Source organism: Hippoglossus hippoglossus, chromosome 15 (genome assembly GCF_009819705.1).
Source record: "Hippoglossus hippoglossus isolate fHipHip1 chromosome 15, fHipHip1.pri, whole genome shotgun sequence".
In the NCBI taxonomy this organism is placed as follows: domain Eukaryota; kingdom Metazoa; phylum Chordata; class Actinopteri; order Pleuronectiformes; family Pleuronectidae; genus Hippoglossus; species Hippoglossus hippoglossus.
The window spans coordinates 9,057,408-9,077,571 of NC_047165.1; the positions used below are offsets into that span (position 1 = coordinate 9,057,408).

Below are 20,164 nucleotides of genomic sequence, written 5' to 3' on the forward strand. Positions count from 1 at the left end.
TGAGAGGCACAGAGATGAAATCACATGCACAGCTGAAATGTGCCAATTATAGATTTAAAATTTATAAAGTGTAAATAGTTTTTTAACCTTAAGGCCTGAATCTGAAAAGTAACTAGTAACTCTAAATATCAAGTTGGTGGGATAGAAAAGTAGCCTAAAATGGAGATACACAAATTGAAGTGAAGTACAGTAGTTTCTCTTCGGTGCTCTTGGCGGAGATGTCAGCTTTGGCTTTCCAGGCCACAGAGGTGCTCACAAACATGTAACAGCTGGGAAAAGGTGATATGTTCGAACACTCAATAACTGTGAGTTGAGAGGTGGTGGTCCATAGACTGTATATAAAGGTGTATGATGTGTCTCCACTTCATCTGACAGAAATGAAGCCAAAACATCCAAGATGCAAACACCATCATGTTCCTGCGCATTTGGAGCCTGAGTCTGCACAGTAGTCATAGGACGATGGGGCGGCGCTATCGAGGTCCGGCCGATTCACGTGCTTAAGTAATCGTGAGAGTCTCAGCTGTCAATCATGACGTTTCACAATGTTTTTATAGGATAAATAACTAATTAAATCTAAACGTATCAGTGTGGAACTACCCAATATAAACAATAAGTGAGTAAAATGTATCTAACATGTACTTTGACTCTTTAGTTTGGCCCGTATCCCATCTGCTAACATGGAGGAGGCATGGGGAGACACTTTGGCTTCACTTTTGGAAGTTAGCATGTCATCCATCTTTATATGGTCTAGCCAAGAAACAGTGAGATCTGTTTGTTGGATTTTTCCATTCTGTAATTTTTTATGTGCTTTGATAAGCCTTATTCAGAAAAGATGTGAGAAAAAATAAATTGATTTTGGACACTTCAGACTGATTTAATAGAGAAATGTGAAGGACTTCTTTGTCTGAAGTGATGAAAAGCATTAATAACAAAACCATTATATAATCAGTACCTCTGAGGAAAATGCAGAAATCTGTATTTCTGCAGTCCACAGGAGAATAAGACACAATAGGAGCAACCTGGGGCGACTTTCCAGCTGACATATTTCCTGGAGCAAAACCGCGTATACGTGTCCATTTTCATTGTATATCCTCTGTGACAACGATAAATGTACTGAGCTCATAAAGTTAGTTTTCCAGTCCGATGGCAGGGTGTGTTTGCCAGTGGGTTCCAGATAGTGGAAAGGAGTTTTAACGTTTGTAAACTAGATGCCTTGTAAAACCTGCCTGGGAGATGACACGGTTGTGCTCCTTGCTCCATTAGCATTTTCCTGCATGACTCTCCCGGCCGTGTCTGTCATGCAGTGATTTACGCAGGAGCGGAAAGATTGCACAGTTTGTGTCCTCTGCGTATTTCATCCAAGTTCTTAATTAACGTTTAATCCGTCAGTAATCTGAGACACTAAAGTGTGATCTTTTAAAATGAAAAAAAAGTCGAAAACACCCCTACTTGAAATTTCAAAATGATAACTGGCATGTAGCACTTTGATTTTGAGTCCTTCAGTTCTGTGTAATTGATCAAACTGGTGCTAATATTGCACATGATGGATTCCTTCAGTTCTGCTTACTGGACACTCAGGACATCCATTAATATTTATTATAACAAAATGCTGAAAAGAAGACTTCAACAAATGGAGCTCTGTTCTCACCACCATCCTAAATCATCACTGTGTAGCTGGTATCAAGTTGTCTGATCCTCTGCAAAGAAAATTGTTTTTGTCGTTTTACAAGTATATGAATCTAAAAATTGAAGGTCAATGATTTGCTTTGCAAGTTACATCCTGTTGCCAAAACTCTGTGATTCTCACCAGATGGCGTCGAATCAAAGTATTACCTCAAGAGAAATTACTGAAGACATCGGTGAATATCTCTTCGCTACCATGCCATCTGGCAAACCTTCAAGCTCTGTTAGGTTTCTCTTACACATATCAAAAGTATTTAAGAATTGCTCAGCATCATTCTAGCTCAAATATATTATCTTTCTCTACTGCTACGTCTCCTCAAGTGGATGTCATGTGTAAAGTCAAGTTTTTGAGTCCTGAATTGGTCCAATTTTGCAAACCTGCACCACAAAGCTGCGCACTGGACCCGACCTGTTACCCAGAATTATTGCCAAGTCAAATCCGGGCCCATCTGGAACTGTTAGCACATGACCCACGATCCGACTCAACACGTGTGATAAAACACACATGCTTCATACACAGTCACTCACATAGAATGGGTTGTGGCCTCCTGACCTCCTGTTTTGGTGGTCAAATTGTGTTTCTGGAAAAGTATCAATGAAATGTTGCAGAACCTGTGCGCCTGCAGCTGTTGATGTGTTTCCTCAGTGATGATGTGCCTAGCTTTCTTTTAGTGGAACTTTATACAAGCAGCAAAGCCACTGAGGACATATTCAGCACTGGCCAATTTGTCTTTATGTAATCCATTTCCATGTACTAGCTACTTTGATGTAGGTAGTAAGCTTTCACAATAAAACCACTTGCGGAAGACGAGGCGTCAAATGAGCTGATAGGTTTAAAGTATTTTAATTTCTAATTTCTGTCTGGTGCTGTGGTTGAGGAGAGGTTGTCAAAATCACACAAACCTTCTTCCCACTCATCCATACTGACTCAGTAGCAAGGACTGGACACATTGGCACAGACTATAAAATCTAGTTAAAATATATCTGCTCCCATGTTGTCATAGGTGCCGAACCAGTTGAATCTTGTTTAAAGTCAACATCTGTCTCATTGTATAAAAGAAGATCTAACCTTGTCACAACTCGCCTTTGCCTGTGGTTTGTGTGCTAAAAAGTCAATAAACACCTTGGGATCCCAGGCCAGGTCAAACATGTCTTTCAGGTCTCGACTTGCACCCCCATCGTTACCAACCCCAGCTTCACGCCTGCAGGACTTGACAGTTGTTTTCGAGAAACGTAGAAAATATCCACAACCAGCACAATCAACTATCTCTTCCATCAGGATCATGTTATTTTTCCGTGTCTCTGAAACGTGAAATGTCATGAGAACTGCGATGTTTGCATCTGCAGCCACAGACCAATAAGACACAAGACCAACAACTATGGATAAAAAAAAAGATATAAACCAGGAGCTGAGTTATTAGCTCAGTTTCTTTTTCTAAACTACAATAGAGCCTGAGTTCTGTTCATCTGATCTATTTCACGTGCTCCGAATGTTATAGCTTGGTTGTGTTTTTTCAAATTTATGGGTAAAATAAGGTCATATTTTAAAATTCCACATGTGATTCCTCATGCTTTCCAGCTCAGTCCCTCAGAGCTACACACAATGCAGGCCAAACATCACAAATATGCATTTTATAGTAGCACTTTATAGGGCTACAAGTAAATATGTGATTTAATATGTGATTAAACGGATCTTTTTTTATCCTTAACATGAATATGCCTGTGGGGTAAAGATAGCTGCACCCTAAAAGTGAAAAGAGTTTAAACTAAAAAACCTGCATTAAAATGAATGGATCGCCACAAACAACATAATGTAATTAATAGGGGGGCTTCAACAATGTTATTTATAGTTTTAAAAATTTGGTGAAGTTGTGCACCTTTGGGTCAAATGTTTGTTTTGCACATAATAAATCGACGTGTAATAGCAATTAATTGTGAGAATTCATGGTCCCCATTGAATCCCTATTATAAAGTAAACCCTATTATTATGATGTCATTGTGACCTGATTTATTCTACCAGCACCATTCAGGTGCAATGTCAATATCAAAATCTAGATGATTTTCAGGAAATTTGATGGGCATGTTTTTACTCATCTCGAACCATGTTGGATTTGGTGACTCATTGTCTTTCATAATGTGGCACTGAATTTTAGTGTTAAGTAGTCAACTCTCCATGTGTTTTGATAAAACAACCGTGAGCAGCTTGTGGGCCTATAAGATCAAAATGTTAGACAGATAGAGACGGACAGTGTTTGTGTTACGTCCTCTGTTGTCATTACATTATTATAAATTTATGTAAAGTGCTTTAATTATGCATCAGGCCGAAGCTGGAGGGACCACCTTAAATATTTATTGATTATAAATGTCATATTTCATTATAAACCTCCTTTATTCACGGTTGGTTTACTCTTTGCTTCGGTTCGCATTCCAACATGTTTGCAGTCACACCGCTCCAGCAGTGCCTCTATATTAGCGGAGGTTTAAACAGTTTATAATACAGTGCTAACAATGGTGGAAGGAGTGTAAACAGCTGCAAGTCACTTCAGCATTTTCTTCATGGTACAACAAGGGTTACATATTCTGGGGTTTCAATGCTAAGTAAATGCTAGTAAATTTGCTGTTGTGTGTCTTTGTGTGACACCTCATCATAGTTACATGACCAAACCACAATAGAAAAGAACTAAAATAATACTGCGTGTGTGTATGTGTGAATGTACCTCGCCTTGCGTTATCAGCACCTATTCAGTTTCTCTTCAGCTGAATAGATGCAGGAGCAGTTTGAGGAGGAAGAACAATGCTGCCCTGAATTCATATGATTTGCTGTCTCGCATCAAATGAACCACAAAGTGGGCAGATCGGAACATCTGTGGAATGGATGGTGCTTGATTCTACCCACAGCTCCAGCAGTGATCCTCGCATGTGAGCGCACAATAACTTGAAAACTTCCTTGGAAAAATGCAGGACTAATTAGTTTACTCTCTGTTCTTCAGCACTGCTTGCTGAGCCCTTACATTGTCTCTTACTGCAGAATTAGTTTTCCATTTGAATATGCATGGATTTGTAGGGCATCACACAAAAAAAATTACACCATGTCGTTGTTGAATTCTTTAAGATTTGTATGGGAAACCGTATTGAATTGGACGGACATGTGATGATCACACTGGCGTCCGAACCATGGATACAGTGATGATCATGGTTATGTAATTATGAGGATCTTCTTCCTCTGGCTTGGATTTGATCCTCTCTGGAAGAGGATCAATTGTAATCATCTGAGCTCCCTGTGGTAATGAACGTAATGGAAGGCCTACTTTCAGATGCTGGTTTAACAAGCTACAATAAATGCTTCATCACCATCATATTTTGTTATTGATGAAGACATCGCACAATGACAAAAATCCACAGTCTCTATATGTAGACGTGTCTTATCGATAAACTCAAGTATTTAAACAACCTAAGAAAGAGACTATATGACAATACTTTTTATTGTAATGCATTTGTTTTGCATCCTAGAGACCCTGTTCATTTGTTAAACAGCTCAAAAAAACATACTTAACGTTGTTTTATTGCCTGAGATACTGCATATTGCATACCTAATGGCTGTTCCTAATTTAATGAGAAAATGGCAATCACACAAGGTTTATATATATTATTTTGTTTGTTGGAATGAGAAAAGTAGGCTGTCCATCATCGTTACAGATCCCATGTGAAAAAGAAACAGCAATGCACAGATGCAAATGTTGCACCAAGGAACATGCTCCATTCCTGACAACGGTCATATTGTCCCTTTGATGAAAGAAAACTGGGGAAAGACTAAGATCAAGTTAAGGTCTGCAATGATACTGTATATATAATATATATATTATAAATATATATTCAACTTGTGGTTAATAAAGTGGTTTGAGGGAATATGATCTCCTAAAAATGTCCACATGTGTTCCCAACTTTGAGAAACGCATTAAAGGCTGTGTGACAAATCAGGACCATGACATTTTACCTGTGTTTAATATAGCCAGCAAAATGGAACTAATTATGAAAAAGAGTGTTTTGGTGCCCGAGGCAAAAGGGGATCTGAGTGTCCTACATTTAAACAGTCGATACTGTACGCACACAGATTTAAGAACTATAGGGTTCAACTACGACTTTGACCTCCGCCAAACAGGTTATGCATCCGTCGTCTATGTTTCCGTCAGCAGGATTACTCAAGAATTACTAAACTGGTTTCCATGAACTTTTGTGTAGGGCTGGGACATGACCCAAGGAAGAACCCATTATATTTTGGAGCAGGTCCGGAAAAATAACAGTTGGATCCATTTTATTTTTCTTTCTTTAACAAAGAGAGAGGGCGTTTTTTGGAAATTTCTCAAGAAATGAAAAGACCAATCAGCCTTGGCAGAGGAAACATGTAATTTTTTTCTCACTCAACACCAGTAAGAACTCCACTGAAGTTTTAGGCTTATCTTAGGTGATTCAGCCCCTGTCATCTCCCAAACTGCTATTGTTAATGGGACCATCTTTCTCGATAGAGGGAATAAAAAGGAGAAAAAAAAGAGCAGATGTAAAACGCCTATCAAATTTTCCAGAGTACCTCATTATTTTCCAGCGCTCTGGGGACGTGGTCTGGTGTGACTGTTGGGGCCTTTTTACAACAAAGCATATTCACAGAGGAAAACAGAAAGGATGACGACTGGACCCGCAGTTCAATGCTTTGGCTGCAAACAACCGAGAAATGTGATGGCGATTTTTTGCTGTTTTGTGACTCCTCGAACTTCAGCAGTCTGCAGGAGACGGCTGATATGTGACTGCGGGGGTGAAGACAGGGTGTGTCATACTGTTATTCTAGAGTCACTGGAGTTTTGATAGAAATGCGGGTGAGAAGGTAACAAGGAATCTCTTTTACAGCAAAGCAAATTAGAAGAATACAGAATATGATATTGCATTACTCCTCTGAGGAGGAAATGGGGAAACTCATTCAGACAAGGAAAAACTCCCCCAATGACACGTCAGGAAGAGTAGCAGAGGAAAGATCCCTCTTACAGGGTCAAAGGACATTTCACAACTAGAAACAACTCCAGTGACAATATTGGGTGAAGAGTGTGAGACTTGTTAACACATTGTCATTTTTAACCTGGAGACCTGGAGAGGTCTCTCACAAGAGGTAATTTTACCAGGACAGAGTTTGAGATTTAAAAGTTGAATTTCGATCATTTAGATTTGATAATTGGTATAGATAATGGATGGATACATGTTAAAAACAACAATACAACATTCACGCTGATATTCACGATAACAATCCATTTAGAGTCTCCAATCAACCTAAAACCAATCTGCATGTCTTTGGACTTTAGGAGGAAGCCGGAGTACCTGGAGAAATCCCAAACCAAACTGGGATTGGAACTGAGATTTTATGGAAACGTAAACTGCATTATCACTGAAAACAGTGTTAACAACCACATATTGACAGTAAATATTATCTAACCTGTGGTCCTTTTTCTCATACAGATGGAAAACATTTGTCTTCCAGGAGTCTGTGTCAGGTTGTGCTGATGGGCACATTTATCCACATTGGCCACATGACAACACAAATTACCCTTTGAATGAGGCATGGCAACACTACTTGTGGTAAAACTGGATTTACAATAGAGTCATTTAGTTTTATTATTAAATCATTATAGAGATCAAAGAATTTTACACAGTTTTATCTTATAGATTTTGTGAGATGCTTGTTTCTCACCTCTGGTGTTTTAACACATATAATCTCGACAATGATCAGTTCCTCAGTCCATGGATCACTGAACAACAGTGAAGGCCAGGCTAAATAAAATCTAAACCAAGCTTATTATCAAGTTAAGTTTGTCTTGTTCGGTCTACAAGCACAAAAACAACTGAAGCCTCTATACAACTGTGTATCAGTAAGTGTGGAAGTAATGTTGTGAGTCCCTTCTGGCTACAGTTTGCTTGATGCCAATTGCATAATCAATAAAGTTTTCCTCAGTATCTATCTTAAGTCACTGTCACATTTGAATGCTATGTGACAACTCGATTTCACCTCTGATACATGCCTGCTGGGTGGGGTTCCTCCTCTGTTGACACCCCCTTGTTGAGGATCATATGATGCTCTTGTGTTGCTTTGTAATGTTTTGCATATGGCTCCGGGGCGAGGGGCCAAACTCTGAGTTGAATGGTGTTTTTGTTCAACACAGATCATCCCCGAAGAGAGCAAGCATGCGCACAGCTGCCTAAAACAAGGCTGTCAAGATGTCTGCGGAGGCCCCACGCCAGCACACCCCACCAGGCAGCTGCTGCCTGCCAGGCGCCCAATCTACAAATAATCTACTGTGGGAGGACGGATCAGTCTGTTCTGTCGGGGTGTACAGCATACGCACTTGAGTAAAAGACTACATAGAGAGATAGGTGATAATAATTGTTTAATAAAAGTGCTGTGAATAATGTTTTGAGCCAATTTTGAAAACTTAAAAGGAGCAGCTTGTAGGATTTAATAACATCCAGAGTTGAGGTTTCGGATTGGAGTTTAATATCTGTTTCTGTACAAGCATATAAAAGTGTCTATGGTGATGTTCAGGTAACATTAATATACAAAAGGACCTCTCAGAAGCCAGTGTTCATTCTGGTACATGATGGCATTGCATGGTGGGCTCCATGGGGAAAAAAAACGCTCCCTATATAGATATCTAAGTCTTATTCAAACGTAATGAAAACAATTCTTAGTTACAGGTGATTATACACTTATGAAAGCACAATTAATCTGCCAATACATACGCCTACACCCCAGTTCACAATGGGCCTTTAAGCCCTGTACTGTGACTCCTGTGCATGGATGGATTACTAGGAATCCTGCAAGGAAAAAGGCCAAAGGTTCTCTTTTGAAGAACCTTTTTGCAAATCTTGAAAAAAAAAGTCAAGAGAGACGCAAAACAACAACAAAGAGATGCGAAGCGACCTCGAAGAGACACAAAATGATTACAAACGTCAGCCTGTGTTTCTTGTGTCTATGTGGTTTACAAAACATCAACAGACGAGATGTTGAACTACTGCCTGCATACCAGAAAAATGCATACAGTACATCCAATGGCAGATGTCTTCTGGTGTGCAGCAGTGTTGAGCTAAATTTAGGCTTAAAATGTTCAGAGCTTTTTGTGTTTTGTAATTCTTATTTCGTAATTGCTAGATAGTTGGCAGCCTTGGTCAGTGCATGATTAGTGGCATGCTGCTTTGATATCGCTACAGGACGCAAGGCATCATGATTTATCATTTCACACTGAACAATACTTTTCCTTGTGCTACAGAACAGCCCGTCAGATTCTGACAGCCCAGTGATCAGGTGGCATGTCAAATTCCATTAAGTGTGACTGCCATAGCCACGGGGCCCATGTCATAAATTCCTTAGTGTTCTGTCCACACTGTTTGATTTGATATTTTTAGTTCATCCCAATTTCCTGTGACAAATAAAATATGTTTGACTATTTTTCAGGGAAAATCGCAACGTAAATGCTGCATGAAATACCCAGAGTCATACTGTATGGCTTTACCCTCGTTGCAAATTGCTTACAGACAGTCGAGCTGCCCGCAATCAGTTTGTATAAACAATATGAGTGTATAGCCCATGCTACCGAGCCAATAGAGAGTCTCACAGGCCTGGCTGCCGACACAAGTTATGCAAAAGCAAAGACGACAAGGCGGATCCTGAGAGGTGCCCGCTGGGAACCGGGGCCATTACTGCCAACTCTGAACCTCTGAAGCCAGACACTTCAGAGACACCCCGACGAGTTGTTCCATCACTTTATAGGAAAAAGTACAAAACTGTATTGAACTACACTTTTGATGGTAGATTGCATCTGGCAATGATCTATGAATTTAAACTTTTTAAAAGTTGCAATATAAGTAAATAGATCTGTGCAGGTTTTACCACGTAATCACATTAAATGTACTACTCAGCCCCACGACCAAAAATCAAAGCTGAAGTTAATCGAGTACACAGTCTTGCTGTTGGAGCGTAATTTCCCAGCATCACTCTATGCCTGAAGCCAGTGGTGCCTTTGCCTGGTCAATGTGGCAACTCCACTGTCATAATACATCAGCGTTCATGGGCCCACAAGCTGCCAAGAAAATCTTGAAACACTGGAGTAAATACACTGGCTTTAGATGAACACAAAACAACACAACCTTAAATATCAATGATGGGAATCCTGGAATATCTGCATTATCTGTCACTTTCATTAATTTCCTCTGGACGGGGGTTTGAGTGGGTTTCTGTCAGAGGGTTATAAATTCTAGTCAATGCTGTCAGTACACTTTTGAACTTAGGACTGGGCCACTTGTGTGTGTGTCTGAAAAATAAATCAAACAGTGCAGCTCTTAATACCAGCTCAATCGTTGTAAACATAATGACCAGCATGACAAAGCTAATCAACAGCATCCCAGCAGTCTTTAGCTTAGCTACAATGCACAAGCTAACAATGCACACGCTAACAATGCACAAGCGGACAATACACAAGCTAACAATGCACAAGCTAACAATACACACGCTAACAATACACAAGCTAACAATGCACAAGCTAACAATGCACAAGCTAACAATGCACAAGTTAACAAGCACCTGAAACATCCTAGTGAAAAGTTACAAAGCTAAACACAGAATCAGTGACAATGTCGCTGACTAATAAACAACAAACTCACTTTCCTCTGGACACACACACAGGAAACCAACTGGTGGATCAACAACAGCAGAGCAGCACCTCAAACTAGCACTTACCTGTGTAGCTTCACTCAGGAAAGTTTGCAACAGCGCCCCCAGTGGCTGGATCCCCAAATAACCTCTGCTTCATGGGCAGTTAATATCGATAATTATCGCGATAAATTATTATTTCTCGACTGAGTTTTGTTCCTGAGTGAAGGTTGTGGTTGTAAACTCTTCTTCATATGTACTGTTAGGTGTCTTAGACTCTTAATTATCCATGTGTTTATTTATAATATATAGTAAGGTTATACCAGGGTCTAGAAACAAAATGTATTATTGTTGGAATTATTATGAGCACTTTATGCAAAACATACAAATCTGATGTCATACCTCCCTACTGTGCTTTTACATTCATAATCCTGTTTTACTGCCCAGCCCTACTTGCACTTTTTCTTATATCTCGTCTGCTGATTGAAGTGATTCCAGGAAGGTCTGAGTCTCCTCGTGTGAATCTAACAACCAAAACAATGCACGATAGAAACCAGTCTGTGTTTGGTAAGAAGAGGAGATTACAGTTAAAGGAGGAGGGGCAGCAAACAGGTTAGTCAACAGGTGGGCTGGAGGAGACAACTGTTTTTAAAAGGCTTCCACACAAAAAAATACAAAAAAACTGCTGAAAGTCAGGGTGGGATGAAATAAGAAATAAACTTCTAGGTATTGCACAAAGCATAAAGACCCTAAATAATGATGATTTATGGCTCCTGTGTTTGGAAGCTGCAGCCAGAAGCTCCACCTCCTCCACCGCCACCTTTTATGTGAATTGCAGCGGGATGCGTGCGCGAATAGGAGGCGGCCGCTGCCCGCTGTGGATGAGGCTTCGAACGGTCACAACGTGCAACCGAGGAACCAACACGCTCTGCCACCGTGCCGGGACTTTCCTCTCAGTGTGTCTGTGCGTGTGCGAGTGTGCGTCAGCGGCGTCGTGTCCGTCTAGCATGTCTCCGCCGAGGACGCGCGGCTCAATGTGAATAAACCGGGGATCCGGCCGGATACTCGCAGAGGAGGTGAACGCACCTTGCGTCCCGCAGCCATGGGAGGTCAGATCACCAGACACACCATCTACGGTAAGTGTGTGTGTGTGTGTGTGTGTGTGTGTGTGTGTGTGAGACTTCAGTGGGTCTGTGTCGTGAATGAAATGAGTGGTTTTATTTTATAAGAGGCGCGCTCCTGCAGCCTCAAGCCTGCATGTGTGCATTGGATCTGTATAGGATGCTTAAAATAAATTTTAAAAAGCTGCTGTAGCCAAGTTTGAACACCTCCTGTAAGTCACGACTGTTTCAGAATAAAAGAGGATATGATCTTTATGTTATTTCAGAATGTGATAATAACCATTCCACAGGCTGATGGATGCAAGTTTCTCTCAGTCCTGTTGGAGGCTCCTTTCGGCCTGAAGCCTGTTTACAGTGTTGTCATTAAAAACAAAGTGAATCAAGCTGGTGGCTCACACCTTCACTTACTTCCCACCATCTGGCTCGTTATGTGTTGTTAGTGATCACACTGAACATGTTGGCAAACACTGTCACATCTTCTTCACATCAGCTGATCATGTATACAGGGATGGTAACAGGTGCATGTGACACTTTTATTCGTCCATTTTCACATTTCAGTATTTATTTGCCAACTAAATAATGAAACATTTGCTGTTTTCATTGTAAATACAAAGAATTGTTACAAAGCAAAACACTTAAGAAGTATTCATTCGCTTTCATTTGACAGTGTTACATAATCACTTGTCCTTTAGTTACATTCACTGTATTGTAAATAGAATTAGCAGAATACAGATTCACTTTAAGATTATCACATGTGTGTTGACTAAGTGTGTTTAACTCATAAATTCTGTATATTTATAAAAAAAAATCTTTAGTTTCATATAAGATTAAAAGTTTCCATTGCAAAAGCTTATTTATTTAACATTATCGTAAAGCTGCAGCACTTGATTTAAAACAGTTTTGATAATAATTGAATTGTTTCATTTTTCTGGTTCCAACAGGTCAATTGTAAATATATTTTGATCTATATTGGTTTATATTACTATAACTGTTTGGCTGTTGGTTGAACAAAACAAGCAACATTAAGACATCACATTTCCTCTGACGTTTTACGGACAGAAGATTAATCGATTAATGAAGTATAATAAACACAGAATGAATCAATAATGGCAGTATTCATTAGTTCCAGTCCTGATTCACAATAAACTCGCCCATTTCATTTTGGCCTTCAGTGACTTTGAAAGACGTTCACTGATTATGATCATATCGTTTGGCTTTAAACAGACACATATGTTACTGTACTGTAAGTTAATTGCTATTCAGAACATGACCAGGCAACAGTAAACATTCCTCATTTCCCAGATGGACACATGGACACTGGCCAATCCACATAGTCCAATTCTTTTTCCAATTTCACTGTAAAGGACCACAGGTGCTGGCAGGGCCGCTGCTAGAAATTCTTGGCCTTGTGACAAGAGTCCAATCAGGGCCCCGAAAAATGTAAATATCTATAATCCCTGTCATGTGTCAGGGACCCTGTCCAGCTCAAGGGCTCATGAATCATTCAGCGCTCACCTCTCCACATTTGGCAAACCTGCCTGATTGTACTATTGACGTTTAGTGCTTGACCTCAGCCAAGAGGCTGGACCATTTTCTTCTTTAAATGGTGATTAGTTTAACGTGTTGAGTGTTTTAAAGGGTTTTAATGATTATCCCAGCGTTGAGATTAACAGGGACCACTAGCTCTTGTTTACTCGCTCATCAAAATGAGTATTTTAGTTTTGGTTTCTGTTATGACCCCAGTAAGAAATAAAAAAACACCTCCGAAACAAATGGATGACTTATTATTAAAGATCACTAGAGCTGCAACAGTTACTTAATTGATCAGCTAATCTGGAACAAATTTTACAAATTATGTGGTTCCAGCTCCACAAGTGGGGTTTTATCTTTTGAGAGTGAATTGAATATCATCAGACAACACAAAAAACACATTTACACATTAAGACGTCACTTTGGGCTTTAGGAAACCATGACTAGCATTTAAAACTGTTTCCTACGAAAAAACAACCAAATGATTGATGAATTGAAAATGATTGTTAGTTGCAGCCTTAAATTTTAAACAGTACAAACACTGTACTGTACTGTAAATGCACAACAGGCTTTTGTGGCTAATATGTGTTAGATAAGGAAGTCTGTGTTTCAAGTCAATTTAATACTGTCACCTGAATTCAAACATCAAGTTGATTTTGAAACAGTTTTTCTATAAAAAAGACTGGTACATGATAATATTTATGGATAATTGGTTTGAATGTTTGTTTGTTTGTAAGAAACATTATACAGAAACTACTGGACAGATTTGTTCATCACTGAGTGGAAGGATGCAGTGTAAGTTAGGGAAGACCCCATTAAATGTTGGTGTGGATCTGGCGTCCTTTAACATTGTGAGATAAGGCGTTTTCAACACTTTCGCTATTTTCCCAAAGAATAATTCATGGATCTTGATAGAAACAATCTGGTACAATTCAGTGCAGGTTGATTGGATATAAGGGGACTTTTACAAGACTTTTGTATTGGTTTTAGATTAGGTATTAGGTATAGATATAGGAGAATCACTTTTGCTTACCTCATTTTTAAACCAGACATGCTATGACATAGTTGCAATAGATTAAAACAAACACCCGCCCTCTGCCTCCTTTAGGCTGCTGCCTGCGTCACCTTGATAGTAATGTCACAGCACATTAGGGCCTCTGTTCAGGGGATTACAATCAAAGGAGTCCAGGAGGCCAGGTGACGCTGGCCAGGGCCTCTCTGGCTCCGCTCTGTTTGTCCTCTCAAGTTAGTGACAGCGAAGTCCCATTGTGTGCGGTGGCGCATTAAGCAACATTATCCTTCCTTAAATTGCTCATCTGACGTTTGTCAAGGCACCCCTCTTTTATCATGACAGGGCTCTGGTCACTGTTTACCAGTCTCCTCCGCCAGGTTGCACGACTTTTTAAACACTTCTCAACAGCCACTGCATCATCGGCACTTTTGGCTCTCACCAACCTGTCGCTTCCAGTAAATCAAACGTGGTATTTTTATTTATCCATTTATTTACTTATTTGACTTTAATTCATGGTTTGTACAGTCCAGCTCCTCTGCGTGCTCTTAACACTTTTAAACCAAACTCTCCTGGGATGTGAAATTGAAGCTGCCCCTGAAAAAAAGACCAGAGAATCTAAATTCACAGCAGCCGAAGTTAGATTAGTTTTGTCAGAATAGGAGAAAATATCTGAAACTCCAGTTGGACTGAGAAGCGGGGGTGTTGCTGCAGTTGCCCTCAGAGGCCTGCGAGGTGTTTCTTCTGTTCTAAGACCTCACAGGAAATACTCTGTTCAGTCTCTCGTTGAGCACAATACAGTCCTATTCTGTTTTCCTGAAGACATCATGTCTGACATGACATCATGGATGCAGTATGGTCGAAGGATTTGTTATGACTTCATTTAAGACCACTGTTTTGCGCCGAGCACAATTCAGCATTGTTCTGCAGCGACAAGAGCATGAGAAGATCCGAACAATTACACTGTGCTGAGCCCAGAACACTTGGCAGGGCCGCTCTGATTGTGATTAAACGGAGAGACTGTGCAGGAATACGTGATGCACGGTGGAGAGTATTTCTAGTTTAAAGCAATTCTACAATTTGTATGTCTTCAACCACAGCTCACAAAAACAAACAATGATGACATATAACAGACCTAGTGTCAGAGGTCATGTGATCAGTCATCGCCAATCCAGTCCTAATTGATTTGTCTCCAGGGTACTTTACCCCTCCAAGGTCAGTCAGTGGCCAGCGGGAGAAGCTTTCTCTCAGCGAAGGCTCCTGCAGTCGACATTTCTCACAGGCGAACACAAGCAGCTCCCACACAGTTTTCCAAATTTAGGTGTGAAAATACAAGCAGTTCTCAAGGAGAAGAAGGAAGTGTTGATTAGGCCTCGATGATTTATTTAGCACTGAGTTTTGGCTCGATTTTATTTTACTTTAGATATCATTGTGGAGAGGACTAAAGCAGTGTAACAGAAAAATCAGCTATATTTCATAAGAACATGATGTCTGTGAGAAAGTGCCTCCCTCGCTTCAACAAAGTGACCTTGGCTTTGCGCTGAAGAGAAACAAAGAGTGGGAGAGTTGGTCATAATGAGAGGGAGGGATTATGACATCAGGCTCATGATGACTTGACTGGATGTCTTCATGAGTTTATAACCCAACATGAGAGATTTGATGCAAAAAAGAAAACATGTTTGACCTTATTACTTATTATCGTGAGTAACGATTCACGTGGTCGCAAATGTAAATACTCATAAAGATGGATGCGCCTCCACCTCCTCCATTTATATACAAATTAAGCTAAAATATCCTGGATATGGATATTGTCATCTAGTGTTGATGTCATCATTTGTACTCTGTGCTGTAGCGATCGGGGGATGGAGCTATTGTATCGAGGTCCTGGCGATAAACCTGCTTGACCAATCGCGAGTCAGTCTCATCTGTCAATCATGATATTTTCCGATTTTACAGCATCAAATAACTAATAGAAACCAAACTTACCAGAAATATTACATCACATCAGTGTGACAAGAACTAGATATTTGACTTGTACTTTGAGTCTTTAGTTTGATCCATGTCCCATCCACTAACGTGGAGCAGCCAGGGTTTATGACCTATACTGCAGCCAGCCACCAGGGGGCAATCAAGATAGTGTGGCTTCACTTTGGGGGAGCTGTCTTGTCGTCCATCTTTATAGACAGTCCATGAGTCAGATGTCGGTCTGCTCTTATTTTGGCACATCCTCATACCGACAAAGTAATTATGAATCTAATTAAATCTAATTTACGTGCAATGACTTTGTATATATGGCAGGTGGTGGGTATCATACAGATACAAAATATGATTGACATGTCCTCATTACAGCCAAGCAACATGTAGCAGCCTCAGTATAATAGTTGCTTTGTTTGCACCTTTCATGAATCTTTTCCTTCCTTTGTTCGCCTCCTGCTTACTTTCCTTCCTTCTACACACTACGTGTTCCAGGACAGAAAGAAAGAAACCTCACAAGAAGCACACACCAGTCGAAAATTGGCCAGATGTAGAATAACAAAAAGCAATGGGTGTTACTGGAAATGGTCCTTTTCTGAAATTAGAGCATTTTGTAAGAACTTTTCACAGCTGTATTGTTCACTGTATTTACACAACCAAGGGAGCAATTCTGTCCTCATGGGCTTTTTTTCCATCCAAGGACATTTTTGCATGTAATTTACCTTTATGTTGTCACAGTAGGTGTGTGATTGTAACTGTCTTACCTAATACGCAAACATGAATTAATTATAATGCATTTTTGCCTAATTAGATGTTACGTGAGCAGATAAGATATGTGAGGGAAGATGAGAATGTGACATAATATTGGACTGTTATGTAAAACAATGCCTATGGCCGTGCAGACCATCTAATCTTTTAATCTAAATCATAAAGTATTTTTTGCTCCCCACTGTGTAGACCAAACTAAGCAGCCACTTGTCCTTCCCTACACAGATTCTCTGAACGCACCGTTTCCCGCAACATCCCACCGGTGCCACTACAAGCCGAAGCGCTGCCTGCCTATACAGCCATGTGGAGGCTTGTCCTCCACCCCTCTGCTCTTTCACCCCAGCACCAAGGGCTCGCAGATCATCATGGACATGTCCCAGAGGACGGTCAAGAGACAGGCCAGCTTCTGTAACGCCATTACGTTCAGCAACAGGCCCATCGCTGTGTACGAGCAAGTACGACTGAAGGTAAACACGACCCTGCTGTGTGTTTACGAGTGTTTTGACAGAGACCTTTTTATTTCTTCAATAATGTGTTTTTTTCCCAAAGTTAAACACCACCAGTTTGAGTTTTACTTTAAGACTGTCACGGACAATGCACTTTTCTAGTCTTGATGACCACTCAAAGCGCTTTATAGTACATTTACTTTATAGTTTATTGCCCTTCACACACACATTCATACAGTGCATCTATGGGCAGCACTTTTTCTATGAGGGGCAATTCAGGGTTCAGTATCTTGACCAAGGACACTTCGGTATGCAGATGGGGAAGACTGGGATCGAACCACCGACCTTCTGGTTAGAGGACAACCGCTCTATCCCCTCAGAAAAACCTGCAATGGATACACATATTATTATTATTGCAGCCATATATTATTGGCTGGTTTGACTAAAGTACCAAATAGCCAAACTAGAATTTACTCAGTAGAGCGCAGACCTCCGCTAAGGCCCAACAGTCCCCAAATGAAACCACATTTAAATTCACTAGATCCAGATTTTTATTTGCTTTTTTTTATTCACTTCAGAAAATGAAAAATGAACAATTTAACCTTGTTTTATTTTTTACATAAATCAGGGACGTGTCTCATAAGTCAAAATTGGCAACAGGTAACCCCCCACCCCCCACCCTCAAAGGATACGTGGTATTGAGGAGGGATGGATGGATGGATGGATGAACTAATCTAAGCAAACTTCATACTTTATACAAGTACTATATCTGCAAGTAATAGTTTGTAAACTATTACTTGCACATATAGTACTATGCTGCCACCAGTTTTGCTCCATGACCAACATCAGTCATCCTGTTGGCTTCCACTTCTTCATTAAAAACAATACAGTGCAAAGATGTCTTCTATACTAATAAGATACTGCAGCATCAACATTAGTCCATGCTGCACTTTGCATTATCAGCACAGTAGAGTGGTGAGACACAAGCTGTGACACTCTCTCTTTCATTTTTCTCTGTGTGTTTTAGTTTTTCTTCTCATTCCCTCCGTCTCTCTCTTCATCCCCCGTCTTTGCTCCCCTGTTTTCATTTTCTCTCTTTTCTCTCTCTCGCTGCTCTTGTGTGGGCCAAAGCGGCAGCAGCTTAGAACAAGTTTCCACTTCACTTATCTGCCCATCTATGTCTTGAAAGTGAGAGAGCAGGGCAAGCATTGCCATGTGAGGAATACTGTTATCTTGCAAAGTAAGTACAGGGGCGAAATAAGACAAAAATCGTTTGCAGGTGAAAAACATACCGAGGTATCTGGTTTTAGTTTGCTTAGCACAAATGTTGTTTTTAGCCAAGTTAGCGGCTTGCTGGTAGTGTGGATGTGCATATCTCAGCAACTATTGGATTGCACTGAAATCATTTCTCCTTCAGGATTCTTTCATAACTTTGGTGAATCCTCAATGTATCATCAGGTCAAACATTTTAGACCAAATACATCTTCACGAATTGGTGACATTTCAGTCAGCCTCAGTTGGAAATGAGGTTTAGTGAATTAGCAAATGTTATCATACTAACACACTAATTCCCAAAACATCACAGAGCTGTTATAACGTGGCTGTAATCTCGAAACTTGTACTTATAGTTCACACAATAAAAAGAAAATACAGACTGATCATCATCACTGATTAGAAATATGTTCTCTCCAGATCACCAAAAAGCAGTGCTGCTGGAGCGGCGCCCTGCGTCTTGGCTTTACGTGCAAAGACCCGTCGCGGATCAACCCAGACACCTTGCCCAAGTACGCTTGCCCCGACCTGGTCTCCCAGAGCGGCTTCTGGGCCAAGGCTCTGCCCGAGGAGCTCTCCAATGAGGGACACGTCATCTCCTTCTGGGTGGACAAGAAGGGCCGTGTGTTTTACCGGATCAACGACTCCAGCCCCATGCTGTTCTTCAGCGGCGTGCACGTCTCCGAACCCCTGTGGGCTCTCATAGACATCTACGGTCTCACGAGAGGGGTCCAGCTGCTAGGTGAGTAATATGTTCAGAACTAGAATGTCACTCAGGAAAGCGCATTCCTCTGCCAAGGCACCACAGCCCCCTCAAATTCAATCAAGCCACACCAGGTTCTGGTTAGGTTTAGCTTGTTAAATAACTATTTTTCTGAAGGTGACTTGGAAGAAATATGTATCCAGGTTTTTGGGGGTCAACCTTTCTAAAGGCACTATCCCCGATGTGCAGAAACTCAAAAATATAAGACCCCTAAATATGTCCGATTTCTTAATCAAGATCTCTGAGAAATTAACCAAAGAAAATCTGGAAGATTTTTAGATCACTTGTCATCCCTGGAAATCATGTGCATCTGATGTTCTCTCCACTGTGAGCAGTTACAGGGCATGTTTGAACAGCGGCCCTGCTTTTTCCCACACCCACCAAATAGCTCAGTGGAAAAAGATGGTGGGAGATTAAGTAGATTGAACAGTTACCACGGTCGTCTGTATCAGAGAAATCTCCCAAAAGGGTGGAAATTTTCAGAATGTCTGAAATCCATTCAAAGAAGTTCTCCGCGCTGTTGAAAGGGCCATTACATGAAAGAAATTAGGAGCAAACAGGTCCTCCACAATCGCTAACAGCAGTTTTTCACCACGATGAAAAATCTGGAGAACGTTTGGGTTGCAAATCGAGATGCATTTATGAAACGCATCATGTGTTGCAAACGGCTGTCTCCAATTTCTGAAAACAATACCAAAATATGCAAAAGAGATAAATAGGGATCCTTGTGGATGCCTCAGGACCTATTTATAACCATTTCCAAGAACTGCGCTGCCTCTCTCCAAAAGAATAGAGGCTGTCAGCGCCGTTAATAAAAATAGAAGAGGCCACCATATTGTGTAGATAGTGCCATTTAACCTCATTTATTGTGGTGTGTTTGACAACGAGAGGCGCGCTATCTCGTGCTGGGCTGTT

At 40.6% G+C, this 20,164-nt stretch overlaps 1 protein-coding gene across 1 annotated transcript in view; it reads left to right on the top strand.

The window, feature by feature from the left end:
• Positions 1 to 11,199: 11,199 nt before the first annotated feature.
• Positions 11,200 to 20,164, top strand: part of LOC117775691 (E3 ubiquitin-protein ligase NEURL1-like) — a 32,119-nt gene continuing 23,154 nt past the window's right edge. Inside the window, exons 1-3 of the mRNA XM_034609051.1 lie at positions 11,200 to 11,502; positions 16,994 to 17,235; positions 18,907 to 19,228. Of these exons, the coding sequence (XP_034464942.1) occupies positions 11,469 to 11,502; positions 16,994 to 17,235; positions 18,907 to 19,228 (598 nt within the window). The 5' untranslated portion in view covers positions 11,200 to 11,468. The remainder of the gene's footprint in view (positions 11,503 to 16,993; positions 17,236 to 18,906; positions 19,229 to 20,164) is intronic.